At 53.7% G+C, this 10,768-nt stretch overlaps 1 protein-coding gene across 1 annotated transcript in view; it reads right to left on the bottom strand.

The window, feature by feature from the left end:
• Nucleotides 1-9,668, bottom strand: part of WNT7A (Wnt family member 7A) — a 36,612-nt gene extending 26,944 nt beyond the window's left edge. Inside the window, exons 1-2 of the mRNA XM_071440088.1 lie at nucleotides 9,095-9,668; nucleotides 7,991-8,217 (exon numbers count right to left, since the gene is read on the bottom strand). Coding sequence (XP_071296189.1) covers nucleotides 7,991-8,217; nucleotides 9,095-9,165 — 298 coding nt within the window. The 5' untranslated portion in view covers nucleotides 9,166-9,668. The remainder of the gene's footprint in view (nucleotides 1-7,990; nucleotides 8,218-9,094) is intronic.
• Between the last annotated feature and the right edge of the window lie 1,100 nt (nucleotides 9,669-10,768).

A 10,768-nucleotide genomic window follows, 5' to 3' on the forward strand; every position in this document is an offset into this window, starting at 1 on the left:
CTTTTCAAGTCTCATTACCCTGGCCTGGCTCACAGAAATGCCAGCATGGGGGGGAAGCTCAAACCAGCCTGAGTGTCTTCTGTGACAGTGCTTGAGATCCCAGGGGTTTGTGCCCAAACAGGGTAACCTGAGCATGGGGGTGCTCCTGCCACTTTTAGGTGGAATTTCTACTCCTCTCCTTTGGATTTCAGCAGACTTGAAATTCCTGGAGGATCTGAGGGGGAAACGTGGCTTTCCCAAGGTATGGCCAGGCAGCTGCTCCTACAGATGTTGGGCAAAGGTAGAGAGTCACCTGTCACAGAATCATGGAATCCCAAAGGATTTGGGTTGGAAGAGACCCTAAAGCTCCTCTCATTCCACCCCTGCCATGGGCAGGGCATTTCCAGCACTCCAGGGTGATCCAAGCCCCGTCCAACCTGCCCTGGATGTGTACAAGAATTGCAAGCCCTCCTTTCAGCTCCCAAATCACACATTCTTCTCCTTATCTCAGACAAACCATGGTAAACACTCCAGAGCTCAACTCCAAGCACTGGAACCTCCAGAGAAGGATCTGGCAGCAGTCAGAGCTTGCTCTGGCCATTCACAGGGCCGATGACCTGACAGGTTCCAGCCATGGCTCTGCTCCCTCAGCCTCACCTGGGGCTCTCCCCAGCCCCAGCCAGTGCCTCAGTGCTGTGGGACCACGGGGGCTTCTCTCCAGGTGTTGGACAGAAACATCCTTCTGCTTTTCCAGTGTTTTTTGGACTACAGTGAGGTGTGCAGCACACTGCAGCTCCATTTGCTCTGATGGCAGAGAGCTTGGCATTGATGGCTCCCAAAATTTCTGCAGCTCCACCTGCTGATGCAGATCCTCTCTCAAAGCACTGGAGTCCTGGCTGCAGACCCTGCCCTGGGCAGGGCACCTTCCCAGGCTCTCTGTACCTGTGTCTGAGCTCTGCACAGTCAGGCACCACCCTGGGGTGCCAGCTGTCTCAAGGGGAAGCACTGAGAGGGTCCCAGGTGGGTGCAGACTCAGGGATTAGCAGGGCAGCTTCTCTCCTAACACTGAGCACAGTTATACACACCCCACGCACACCTCGGAGCCTTCATTCTGCAAACACTCACTGCATGCCCCTGAGTTTGGATATGAATGTTTGCTAGACTGGGTTTGGGCTGATCAGCCTGTCTGCCAGCTGCACAGACTGGTCTGCATTCTGCTTTTAATTTAGCTAACGGCACTTGGGTTTAAGTTTAATCTTTACATTTGAAAACTTTGTAAAAACTTCATTCACACAGATTAGAAATGGGAACTTATTTTTTAAAAGGAGTGCAATACCTTTGGGAAACAAAGCCTGAGCCTGCAAAATGCAGAGTGGATTTACTTGCAGGAAGTCAGTAGGTGCTCAGCAGTTTGGGATCTAAGGGTGCTTCTAAACAGCCTGTCCTGCCCTATCAGTCCCCCTCATAAATTGACTAAGCTGTGAAATAAAAGAGAGACAAATTTCTGTTTATCTCACTGGAAAACATGGGTTGTATTTTCTGCTATTTAAAGCCAAAGGGTCAGAGAGGGAGTTATCTGCAGTGACATGAGCTGAAATATGATTGGGAAAATATAAAGATGGAAAACACAGCATACCTTGCCAATTATGTGCCACAGCAAACATTACTCCTCATCTCTCTATAGAGGCCATAATTCACAGCCTGGAAAAACGCAGAGCAGAACCCATCCCCTGCCTGCTTCGGGCTTTGCCTCCTCCTTCTTTGGTAGACTACAAATGGTCTGCCAGGATTTTTTATTTTCATTTTTCTTTAATCTAGCACAAGTGATTAATAAGAATGGTAGCTTAAAAAAAAAGAAGTATTCTCTTCCTAATTTTTTCTTCCCCTTCTGTACAAAGTTTGGGGGGTTGGTGCCTTAAAATAGTGTATTCAGTTGGATTTAAAAGGATGGTTCCCTATAAAACAGCACTGTGGCTTTACAAAGATTAGTACAAGTAAATAAAGTACAGAGGGGCTTTAAGAGGCATTCAAGACTCTGGGGGTTTAGGCCCTGCCCACTTTCATGAGCTAAAGTTCCTTTCATCAACACATTAAACTCTTGCAGAGGAAACACTCCAGCTAAAGTGATTATTTCTGAAAATACCCCCTTTAAATTCATAAAGTTACTACTCAAGACATGTGCACTGCAAAACCCAGAGCCATTATTTTGGAATTCAAATAAGTCTCCCCTTTTGAGGGGCTCTGAGCCCCCAGACTCCAGCGCTCCTGGGGGACCCTTCCCTGCCACAGATCTCCCAGCTTCCCAGTCAGATGCAATCTCTCTGTTCCTCTGGAACAAGTACTCACAAGACACATCTGAAGGCAGGTATGAAAACCTTGTGATGGGAATTCCAACTGCAGTGACCTTGGGGCAGTGTTTTATCTTGTAGTGACAGTCCTTGCTGAGAAAGATTGACTTTTTGGCACAAAGCAGCTTTGGATGATCAGGCCATATTTCAGCCTGGCCTCTGTTTTGCCTGCAAATAACTGTTCTCCTGCAAGACATTGACAGTAAAAACTGGTTGTAGGGGCTGGAAACCTAGCACAGAAATTCAAACTCTGACCTCACCTGACTGGATAGAAAGACTCCCGTTAATTACATTTTTTTTTCTGTGCATCTTGGGAGCTTCCTAACAGCAGTGGTTGAGAAAACAAAGTACTTCTCAAACTTTCCTCTAAATATTCACCAAACCACATAGTGCAGCAGCACTCAGAACTTTGTTTCCCACAGAGCTGGGCAGGTAATCTTCCATGCAAAACAAAAACAAGAAGGATTTTCTTGCCAGAGCTCCAGGAGTGTTTGGACACTACTCTCAGGGATGCACAGGGTGGGATTTTTGGGGTGTCTGTGCAGGGACAGAGCTGGACTCCATGATCCCTCAGGGTCCCTTCCAGCTCAGGAGGTTCTGGGATTCTGGGATTGCACCAGTGGTTGTTCACTTGGTCTGTTATTCTGGAATTCAAACAATCAGACTTTAAAACCTGGCACGAGAGACTACAGCAGTGTTTAAAATCAAAATGCTCCCTGAAATGATTGAAGATTAAATCTGTTCTTCAGCACACCTCTACTGGGATGTTTTCACAAGTGCTTGCCTATAACACAGTGACAATATGAAGATTTACTCATAACTTTCCTGTTAAATTTTGTGTTAAATCTACCCAGCTGGAGAGGAAAGTGTCCTAGATCTTCTTCTCTTTTCCATACCAGCAGGAGAGCTGACAGCTCTGAGCAGGTTAGTGAAGGCTTTGCCTTGTAGGACAGTTGCCATTTGCTTCAATAGGCAGGAGTGGGAATGTCCCTCTTTCCTTACATTGTTTGAAGCCAGAGAAGAAAAGTTGATTTTGGTACCTGGCAAATGAATCAGTGCTAATTCAGTCCAGTGCAGAGCCAAGAGTGCAGTGGATAGAGGAAAGCCAGGAGGCTCTCCTGGTTTAGTGTGTGCCTCAGGGCAGCCCGGGATGATCCCTGAGCCAAAGGCATTGGGCACAGCCTGCAGAGCTGCTGGGCTGCCCTGCTGTGCTCATCAGCTTTGGGACCAGCCTGTCTATGGGGACTCTTCTTCTGATTTCAGCTTTCCTTATTCCCAAGAGTAATGTCAGGTGGGTGAAGTATCAAAGTGATTGTACTGAAGCATTTTCCAGGGTAGAAGAGAGCGAAGAATTGATGCATTTTAGTAAGGCCAGGATGAGGACCTGGCTGAAAGGTTCTGCTGAAATGCTCCTTGCAGACCACCACTCACACCTCAGGACTCCCTCCATGCTCCCCCCTGCTGTGTCCTTGCAGTCTTTGCAGGGCTCTTGTGCCTCTCTTCTCTCAGTTCTGTCCTGAGGAGTCTCCACTTGGCCATGTCCCTCTGTGGAAATGCAGTCAAACAGTTTGTACCACTTCACTTTCTTTTTTAACAGTGCCAGTGCTGCTTACTTGTGGCAAAAGGAGATGGGGTTTTTTCCCCCTATGATGCCAATGTGGTGGTGTCCTCCAGATCCCATGAAATGTAGTTGTGTCCCAAAGCAGTCCTTTGGGACACCAGCAGCGTCACTGCTGGCCACCTGCTCACGAGGTTGCACCCTGCAAAATGGGCCCCTGAGGCACCTGATGGAAAGCCTTTGCCACAGCTCTCACTCTTCCCTTGATCCAGCAGAGCCCAAATCTGATTTTCAGACTCCATCAAAGGCATCTCAGATCCTCAGACTTGAACCATGTTTCACCTGAAGACAGATAGGCAGGAGGGTTTTGGCCTATCCTGCTTTAAAAACGTTGGTTTTGATTGTGGCCGTCCTCAGGAACAGAACTGCTGACCACTGTGGCAAAGATATTTGGTTTTAAGTGTGTCCATAATTGCAGCGTTGCATCATCTCCATGGTTATTTTAGAAATTCTCTCTGCCATTCTACATTATTAATAAGGTGTCTGTGGAATGGTCTAGAAAAATCGTCCCTGTGCTGATCTGGTCTCCATTGCTCTCTCTGGGACTGGAGCAGAGCAGTCTGATGGCACTTTGTGACTTCTCTGTGTGCTCCTGGCACTGCTGTCACCAGCTGGCACGGGGTTACATCCACAGGGTGCCGGGAGGGGACACCTCTCTTTGGAAGGGCAAAGCAGATAAAATGACCCAAGAAATGGAGAGTCAGTGCTGGGCACTGGTGGGAGCTCACTGCCACCAGTGGGAAACTCAAGCCCATGAGCACAAAAATGCTCTAGGATGAATTCAAAGGGTTGCTCACTGTACCTCTATAAATAAACTCCACAAAAAAACTATCACTTCACTGGATGATGGATTGTATGTGAATTTTTAAAAATACTCACATGCTACAGGTTAGAACAAGGAAATATTGTTTGATGCTTTCCTTCTAGAGAATTCCAAGTGTTTCAATAAGGTTAATATTCCTGTTGCCATTTTAAAGATAGGAAAAGAGAAAAAAAGAAGAGAGTGCCATGACCCTTAGGTACACAACAACAGGGCCAGGAGGGGAATTGCCCTGAATGGCAATAAGAGAATTTAAATAATTGCAGTACATTTGCATAACATTCATAGAATAGATTACCCAGCAGGGGTAAAAGCAAAGAAAGCTGGAACTGAAGATGTGGCTTGGTGTGCCATCAAAGCTGTGGGCTGGGAAATAGATCACAAGATGCTCTGGTACCCAAGGGAGTTTGTTTGTAAGGACTGACACACACAAACCCCATTTCCACAGGAGTTAACTCGGGCACATCCTCCCAGGCTGCTGTGAGCCCCTGCTGGCTGCACCCACCCCTCAGGGCCATGGCCAGGACAGCCACACCTTTGTCACCCTGGAGATACCTCCTCGTCACAGAGGGCCAAGAGGGCCAGCAGGGCCACTCCAGAGGCAGAGGAAGCCTCGCAGAGACAGAGGGACGAGCTCACGTGTGGCTCACTGACTTTATTGCAAGTGGCCAGACAAAAGGTGCCCTGCACTCCCCAGGCAATAACTTCAGGTGCCATTGCCTGAAAGGCACAGTCACTTCTTAAATGCCAGGGAGGGGACTGGTGTGCTCGGGGCTGTGGAACAGTATTTTAGAACACACCTCGTCAAAGGCTAATTAAAAAAGCACCGAGGGTACATTATCCTCACCAAATGGTAACCTGGGCTGTTCTGGGGCTCTGTCACCTTGAAACCCTTCCTATAGGGCTTCATGGTCCTTCTTGTCCCACATCTCTCTTTCCTATTCAGGGTAAGGCACTCAGACCTGATCTCCTTTTGTTTGTGGGCACCAAATTTGACTTACGGCTTTATGGCACATAGGTTGCACCCTTTTTAACCAAGGAAAATATTATTTCTCTGGATGGTAACCTGGAACACACCCTGGCAGAGATCCTTGGGAAAGAGCAAGAGATGCCTTTTCCCCATAGCCATAGAAAGATGAGCTGTGTCAGATGTTCAGAGTTTCTGTACCCGCTGATAGGGAAGAAGCAGAAGAAAGGAGACCAAGCAAGGAGACCACCTGAACAGGAACAGTTATAAATATTTTGTGGTGTTTGAGAGCCTAAGTAGTTTTATCCTTGAGGCCACAGGAGTGTCTGTGCAAAAGAAAAAATCACCATTGGATTTCAACCCCCTATGATTTTTACCAAAGTTTACTTTAAAATAACATGTGTAACCTGTTTAAATTTGAGGGGTTTGTTATTCCTTAAACGATTTTTATGGAGTTTTGTAATTTGGATGCCATTCAACTCTTGACTGTGTTCTGAAACCAAGGAAGAATTTGCCCTATCCATCTTAGCCTCATAATGGATAGATAGAACATATTAAGAGTTATCACCTCAAAGACAGATCAAAGTCTACTTCCTTTGATATTGACTTTCTTTAAAAGGACCTAAATATAACCTGCTAGCTAAATAATTCAATTTTCGGAGGGAGGGAAGGAACTGAGAGCATGTTTACACAACAGACCACAACAACTCCGCAATTTTCTAATTTCTGGGAGAAGAAAACTCCTTCTCACATTTTCCTTTTAGGAAATGTTACTCTTGGACTAAAAGAGCCCAAACCTGCCAGCCATCCAAATGGACTCTTCACTGACAGAAGTGGCAAACACTTGCCTTGCCTGCATCACTGACCGGAAGGGCTAAGCTCAAGGAACAGAAACAATGAGCTAACCTGAATTAATGCTCCATTTTCAGATGATCCCCAGTGTTGTGCAGGGAGCTTTTTACTTCGTCTACTTGAGCCACTGTGATTATCAAAGGTTTTGAAAGGCAGGGTTTCCAAACCGAGACGAGTTCCTCTCTTCCTGCTCCTGCCTTACCAAAGTTCTGGAGAACACCTACCAGTGTGCACGGCTGTGGTAAAACACACACTCAGTGTTCTCAGGGGCTCCAGAGCACTGTGGCAAGGCTGCACCTCTGTGTTTCATGGCAGTGCCAGCAATGAGGGCCTGGGACAGACCCTGCCATGGGACTGAGCCGTGCCTGGGGCCAGCCCATCCAGGGCTCCCCCACGGCTGCTCAGGGCTCCCCTGGCCCCTGTTCTCTGGGCTGCCTACTCTCCTCATGAAACATCCACATTTTCTACCATGCTAAGTATTGCTTGATGGGGTTTCTGGGTTTTTGCAACTTCATTTTACATGGGGAAGAGACTGGAAACCACAGATCCTTCTGGACGTGGAATGCAGTGCTGTGAGCTTTCTGTGGTGGCTCTAAAAAAGACTAGCCTGTATTTGGAAAACACAGTCCTTGGTCTTTGCATTTTAAGTGGAATCAAAGAAACGTTGGGTAAATTTCACTACAGTGTTTTGCAGAATGGGGGCATGAGAGTTTTAATCTCAGCCCCATTTCTTCAGGTATTTACATTAGTTATTATTAATGCTGCTTTAGTTCAGAATTTGCATATATTTTGTACTGTTGCAATAACTGAAAACATGGAAAATGGAAGTGGGATCTTCTGTCAGTTGATTGGACCAGCGTTTGCGAATGCCCTGACATCCCAAAGCAGAACACACCCACTCTTCCTCGTGGCACAGGGGCACAGCTGCTGTGGAAGGATTTTGTGTGCTGGGAATTTCTGACAGTGAGACTGATGGCTGTGCCTGGATCCCACCAGGCACGAACATCAGCCCAGTATCCCTGGGGGTGCCTGCACCCCACAAGTGCAGTTCCAGCTCTGCTCAGCATTCTGGCTCTCACCGCTGCCTTCAGCAAGAGCCAGTCTCCTTTTCTCCCATCCCTAAGTACATGAATCGGGTCCTGTGCACACAAACGGGAAGCTTTTTGGAGAGGATTTCTGAGAGCAGGGCTGTGAATTAGCGCCCAGGTGGGAGCTGGCACACATGGGAGTGAAGCGCAGGCAGGTGCCCTGCCGGGAGGGAGCAGGTCGGCAGTGCCAGCACAGCGCCCAGGTGCACACAGTGCCCGCAGTGCCCGCGGTGCCCGCGGTGCCCGTGCCACCCCCGGTGCCCGTGCCACCACCATCCCCTGCCCTCGGGCGGGCGGAGCAGAGCCCAGAGCACGTACCCACTTTGAGCTCCTTGCCGAAGACCGTCCGCTCGCCCAGGGCCGAGCAGTTCCAGCGGCCGTTGCGGAACTGGAACTGGCACTCGTTGATGCCCATCTGGGACCCTTCCCCGATGACAATGATCGCGTCGGGCCTGCTCTGGCAGATCGCCCGCTGCCGGGGGGCGAGCCCCGGGATCTTGTTACAGATGATGCTGGCTCCCAGGGCCACCACAGAGGAGAAACCCCTGCAACGACAAGACAGCGGCGGTGGCTGAGGGCAGGCGGGTCCCGGAGGCAGAGCGGCACCCGCTGCCTTCCCGTGCCCGGCCCCGGCGCTGGCGGTGCCCCGGGGAGCGCCCGCCTCTCCCCTGCCGCTGCCCTCTCCCCGTCCCTCTCTCCAAGCCGAGGCAGAGATCGGCAGCGCGCGGGCTCCTGCCAAAACAGGACCAAACTTCCTCCTTCCAGAATTAAAGTGCGTGCAGCGGCATTGTCTGCCCGGGCCGCGCACTGGCAGCGGGCTGGGAGGCTTTTCCCAAACCTGCCGAGCAGTTGGAGGAGAGAGGGAGAGAAGGAGAGAGGGAGGGAGGGAAGGAAGGGAGGGGGACAACCCACGCTCCCTGCCCCGGGGCCGCGCCGCCTCCTCCCGCACCCAGCGCACCTGGCCGGGGATGCTGCGGGTCCGGAGCGCCGCCGCCCTCCCTGCGCCCCTCCCGGGCCGGGCGGCGCTGTCCCCCCGGGCAGCAGCGGCCGAGGGATGTCCCTGCGGGAGGCGCGGGCAGGTACCGGCCAGGGAGCGGCCGGGGCACCCCGCACCGGGCTGGGGAAGGGCCGGCTGCCCGGGAATCGCCCCGGCGTCCCTCCCCGGCAGGGACCGCCGCCCAGCCCCTCGCAGCCCCGCACATCGCCGGGGCCGCCGCCTCGCCCCCCTGGAGGGTCGCTCCGAGGTGCGCTGTACCTGTCTTTTGAGAAATAATCGTGATCTCCACCATCATCACTTTTTTCCTTTTTTTTTTTTTTTTGAGACTTCTCGAGTTAAATAGTAACAGGTCTGGGCAGGTTGGGCTGAGCGCGAAAGAGAGCGCGATTGTTATAAAGGAAAGGAAAAAAAAAAAAGTTACTTACCCAATCTTGATATACACAATCCCCAGGCTCAGGAAGATGTGGAAGATCCAGCGCCTTGTTTTCCTGTTCATATTCCTTGCTTGCCGTGGCTCAGACCAACACGCGAAACGATGCCCGGCGCGCTCGGGGCCGGGGCCGCTCCGTCCCTGGCGCTCACGGCCGCCCGGCCGAGCGGGGCAGCCCCCGCCGCGCCCCGCAGCGCCCGCGGCTCCGCGCCGAGCCCCCGCCGGCTCTGGGCATGGCCCCGCCGGGGCTGCGCTCCGCCCGCGCTGCCGGCCCCGCTGCGGGCGCTGTCCGGGAGCGCGGGGCTGGGCGGGCTGCGGGGTCCTGCGAGCGCCAGCCGCGTCCCCACCTTCGGTGTGAATTGGCTCTCTCTCTTCTTCACACAACCCCCCCCCCCCCCTTTTTTTTTTTTTCTCTCTTTCTCTCTTTTTCAGCTACTTGGGCGTGTTCTCCAAAGGAGGGAGTTGTCCAGCCGGGGGGGGAAGCGAGGCGGGGAGGTGGGCAGGAGGGGAACAGGAGCGGCAGACGGATCACCTGCCTGCGGGCAGGCTCAGCGCGATCCTCCTCCTGCGGGCACGGCCCGGGGGAACGCGGCGGGGGATCCGGGGGGTGTCACCGGGGGACGCCCCCGGGGCTGGCCCCGGCCCGCCGGGCGGCATCGGGGGCCCGCACCCCGCGCTGCTCCGCGCCGGCAGCGGGGCCGCAGCTTTGACTCCGCGCTCGCCGCCCGCTCGCCGGGGCCGCCGAGCACCTGGGGCCGGTTTTATGCGTTTGTCCCGACGCTCCTCCCCCCGGTCTGCCTCCCGCGTGTCGCGGGCTGTCCCGCAGCCTCCCGGTCCCCGCGCCGAGGTGAGCCCCGGGCGGCCGCAGCATCTCCGGAGCGCCGCCCCGCCCGCACCGGGGGGCGAGGCGGCACCGGCAGGTGCCGGGGGGGGCCGAGAGGGAGCCCCGTGCGCCCGCAGTGACCTCCCCGCCGGTTTTGTGGGCGATCCTTCAGTGACAAGGCAGGGCTCGGTCCCCGTGGCCGTAGGCGCACGTCCGTGCCCGCGGTCCGAGCCCACGCTGAGGGCGGCCCGGGGGCTGCGGCCGCTCGGGAGCTCCGCGGAGCCGCCCGCCTGCCGCGGGCGGGGGCGCCGGCCCGGCCGGGAAGAGGATCCCGGCTCCTCGTTGCGGGAATTTACACGGATATGGTGACTATTTTATTATCCACTTAAAATATTTCAAACAGGGAGGTTACCTAAATGATAACAGGGGTGTGGTGCGGGAATTGTTCTGCTGATAATGTTTTTCTGATGACAGAAACACGATGACAGGATTCCTCAGCGTCCCTCGGAGGAGCCGGGCAAGAGCAGAGGCCCCCGAGGAGCCGGGCTGGAGCCCCTCTCGCGGGGCAGCGGCCGCACGGACCCCCCGCTCTCCCGAGCCACCGCAGGGGGGCCCGAGCGGGGCGCAGCCGGTCCTGGGGCTTGGGCCGGTCCGTCCCTGCCGGCTGCCCGGGGCAGGGAAGGAGTGTCCCAGTCCAGCTCTCCATCGCTCCGCGTCCCCCGGTGCGGCGGATGATTCCCATCACCTTGGATCCCCGCAGCCTCTCCGTGCAGCCGGGCCGTGCTTCCCACTGGAGCCAGCGGGCGGCCCGGCCTCGGCCCGGAACGGAGCCCGGAGCGAAATGCG

This window comes from Agelaius tricolor, unplaced genomic scaffold (genome assembly GCF_023055355.1).
Source record: "Agelaius tricolor isolate 1412-34295 unplaced genomic scaffold, bAgeTri1.0.p SCAF_14, whole genome shotgun sequence".
NCBI lineage: Eukaryota > Metazoa > Chordata > Aves > Passeriformes > Icteridae > Agelaius > Agelaius tricolor.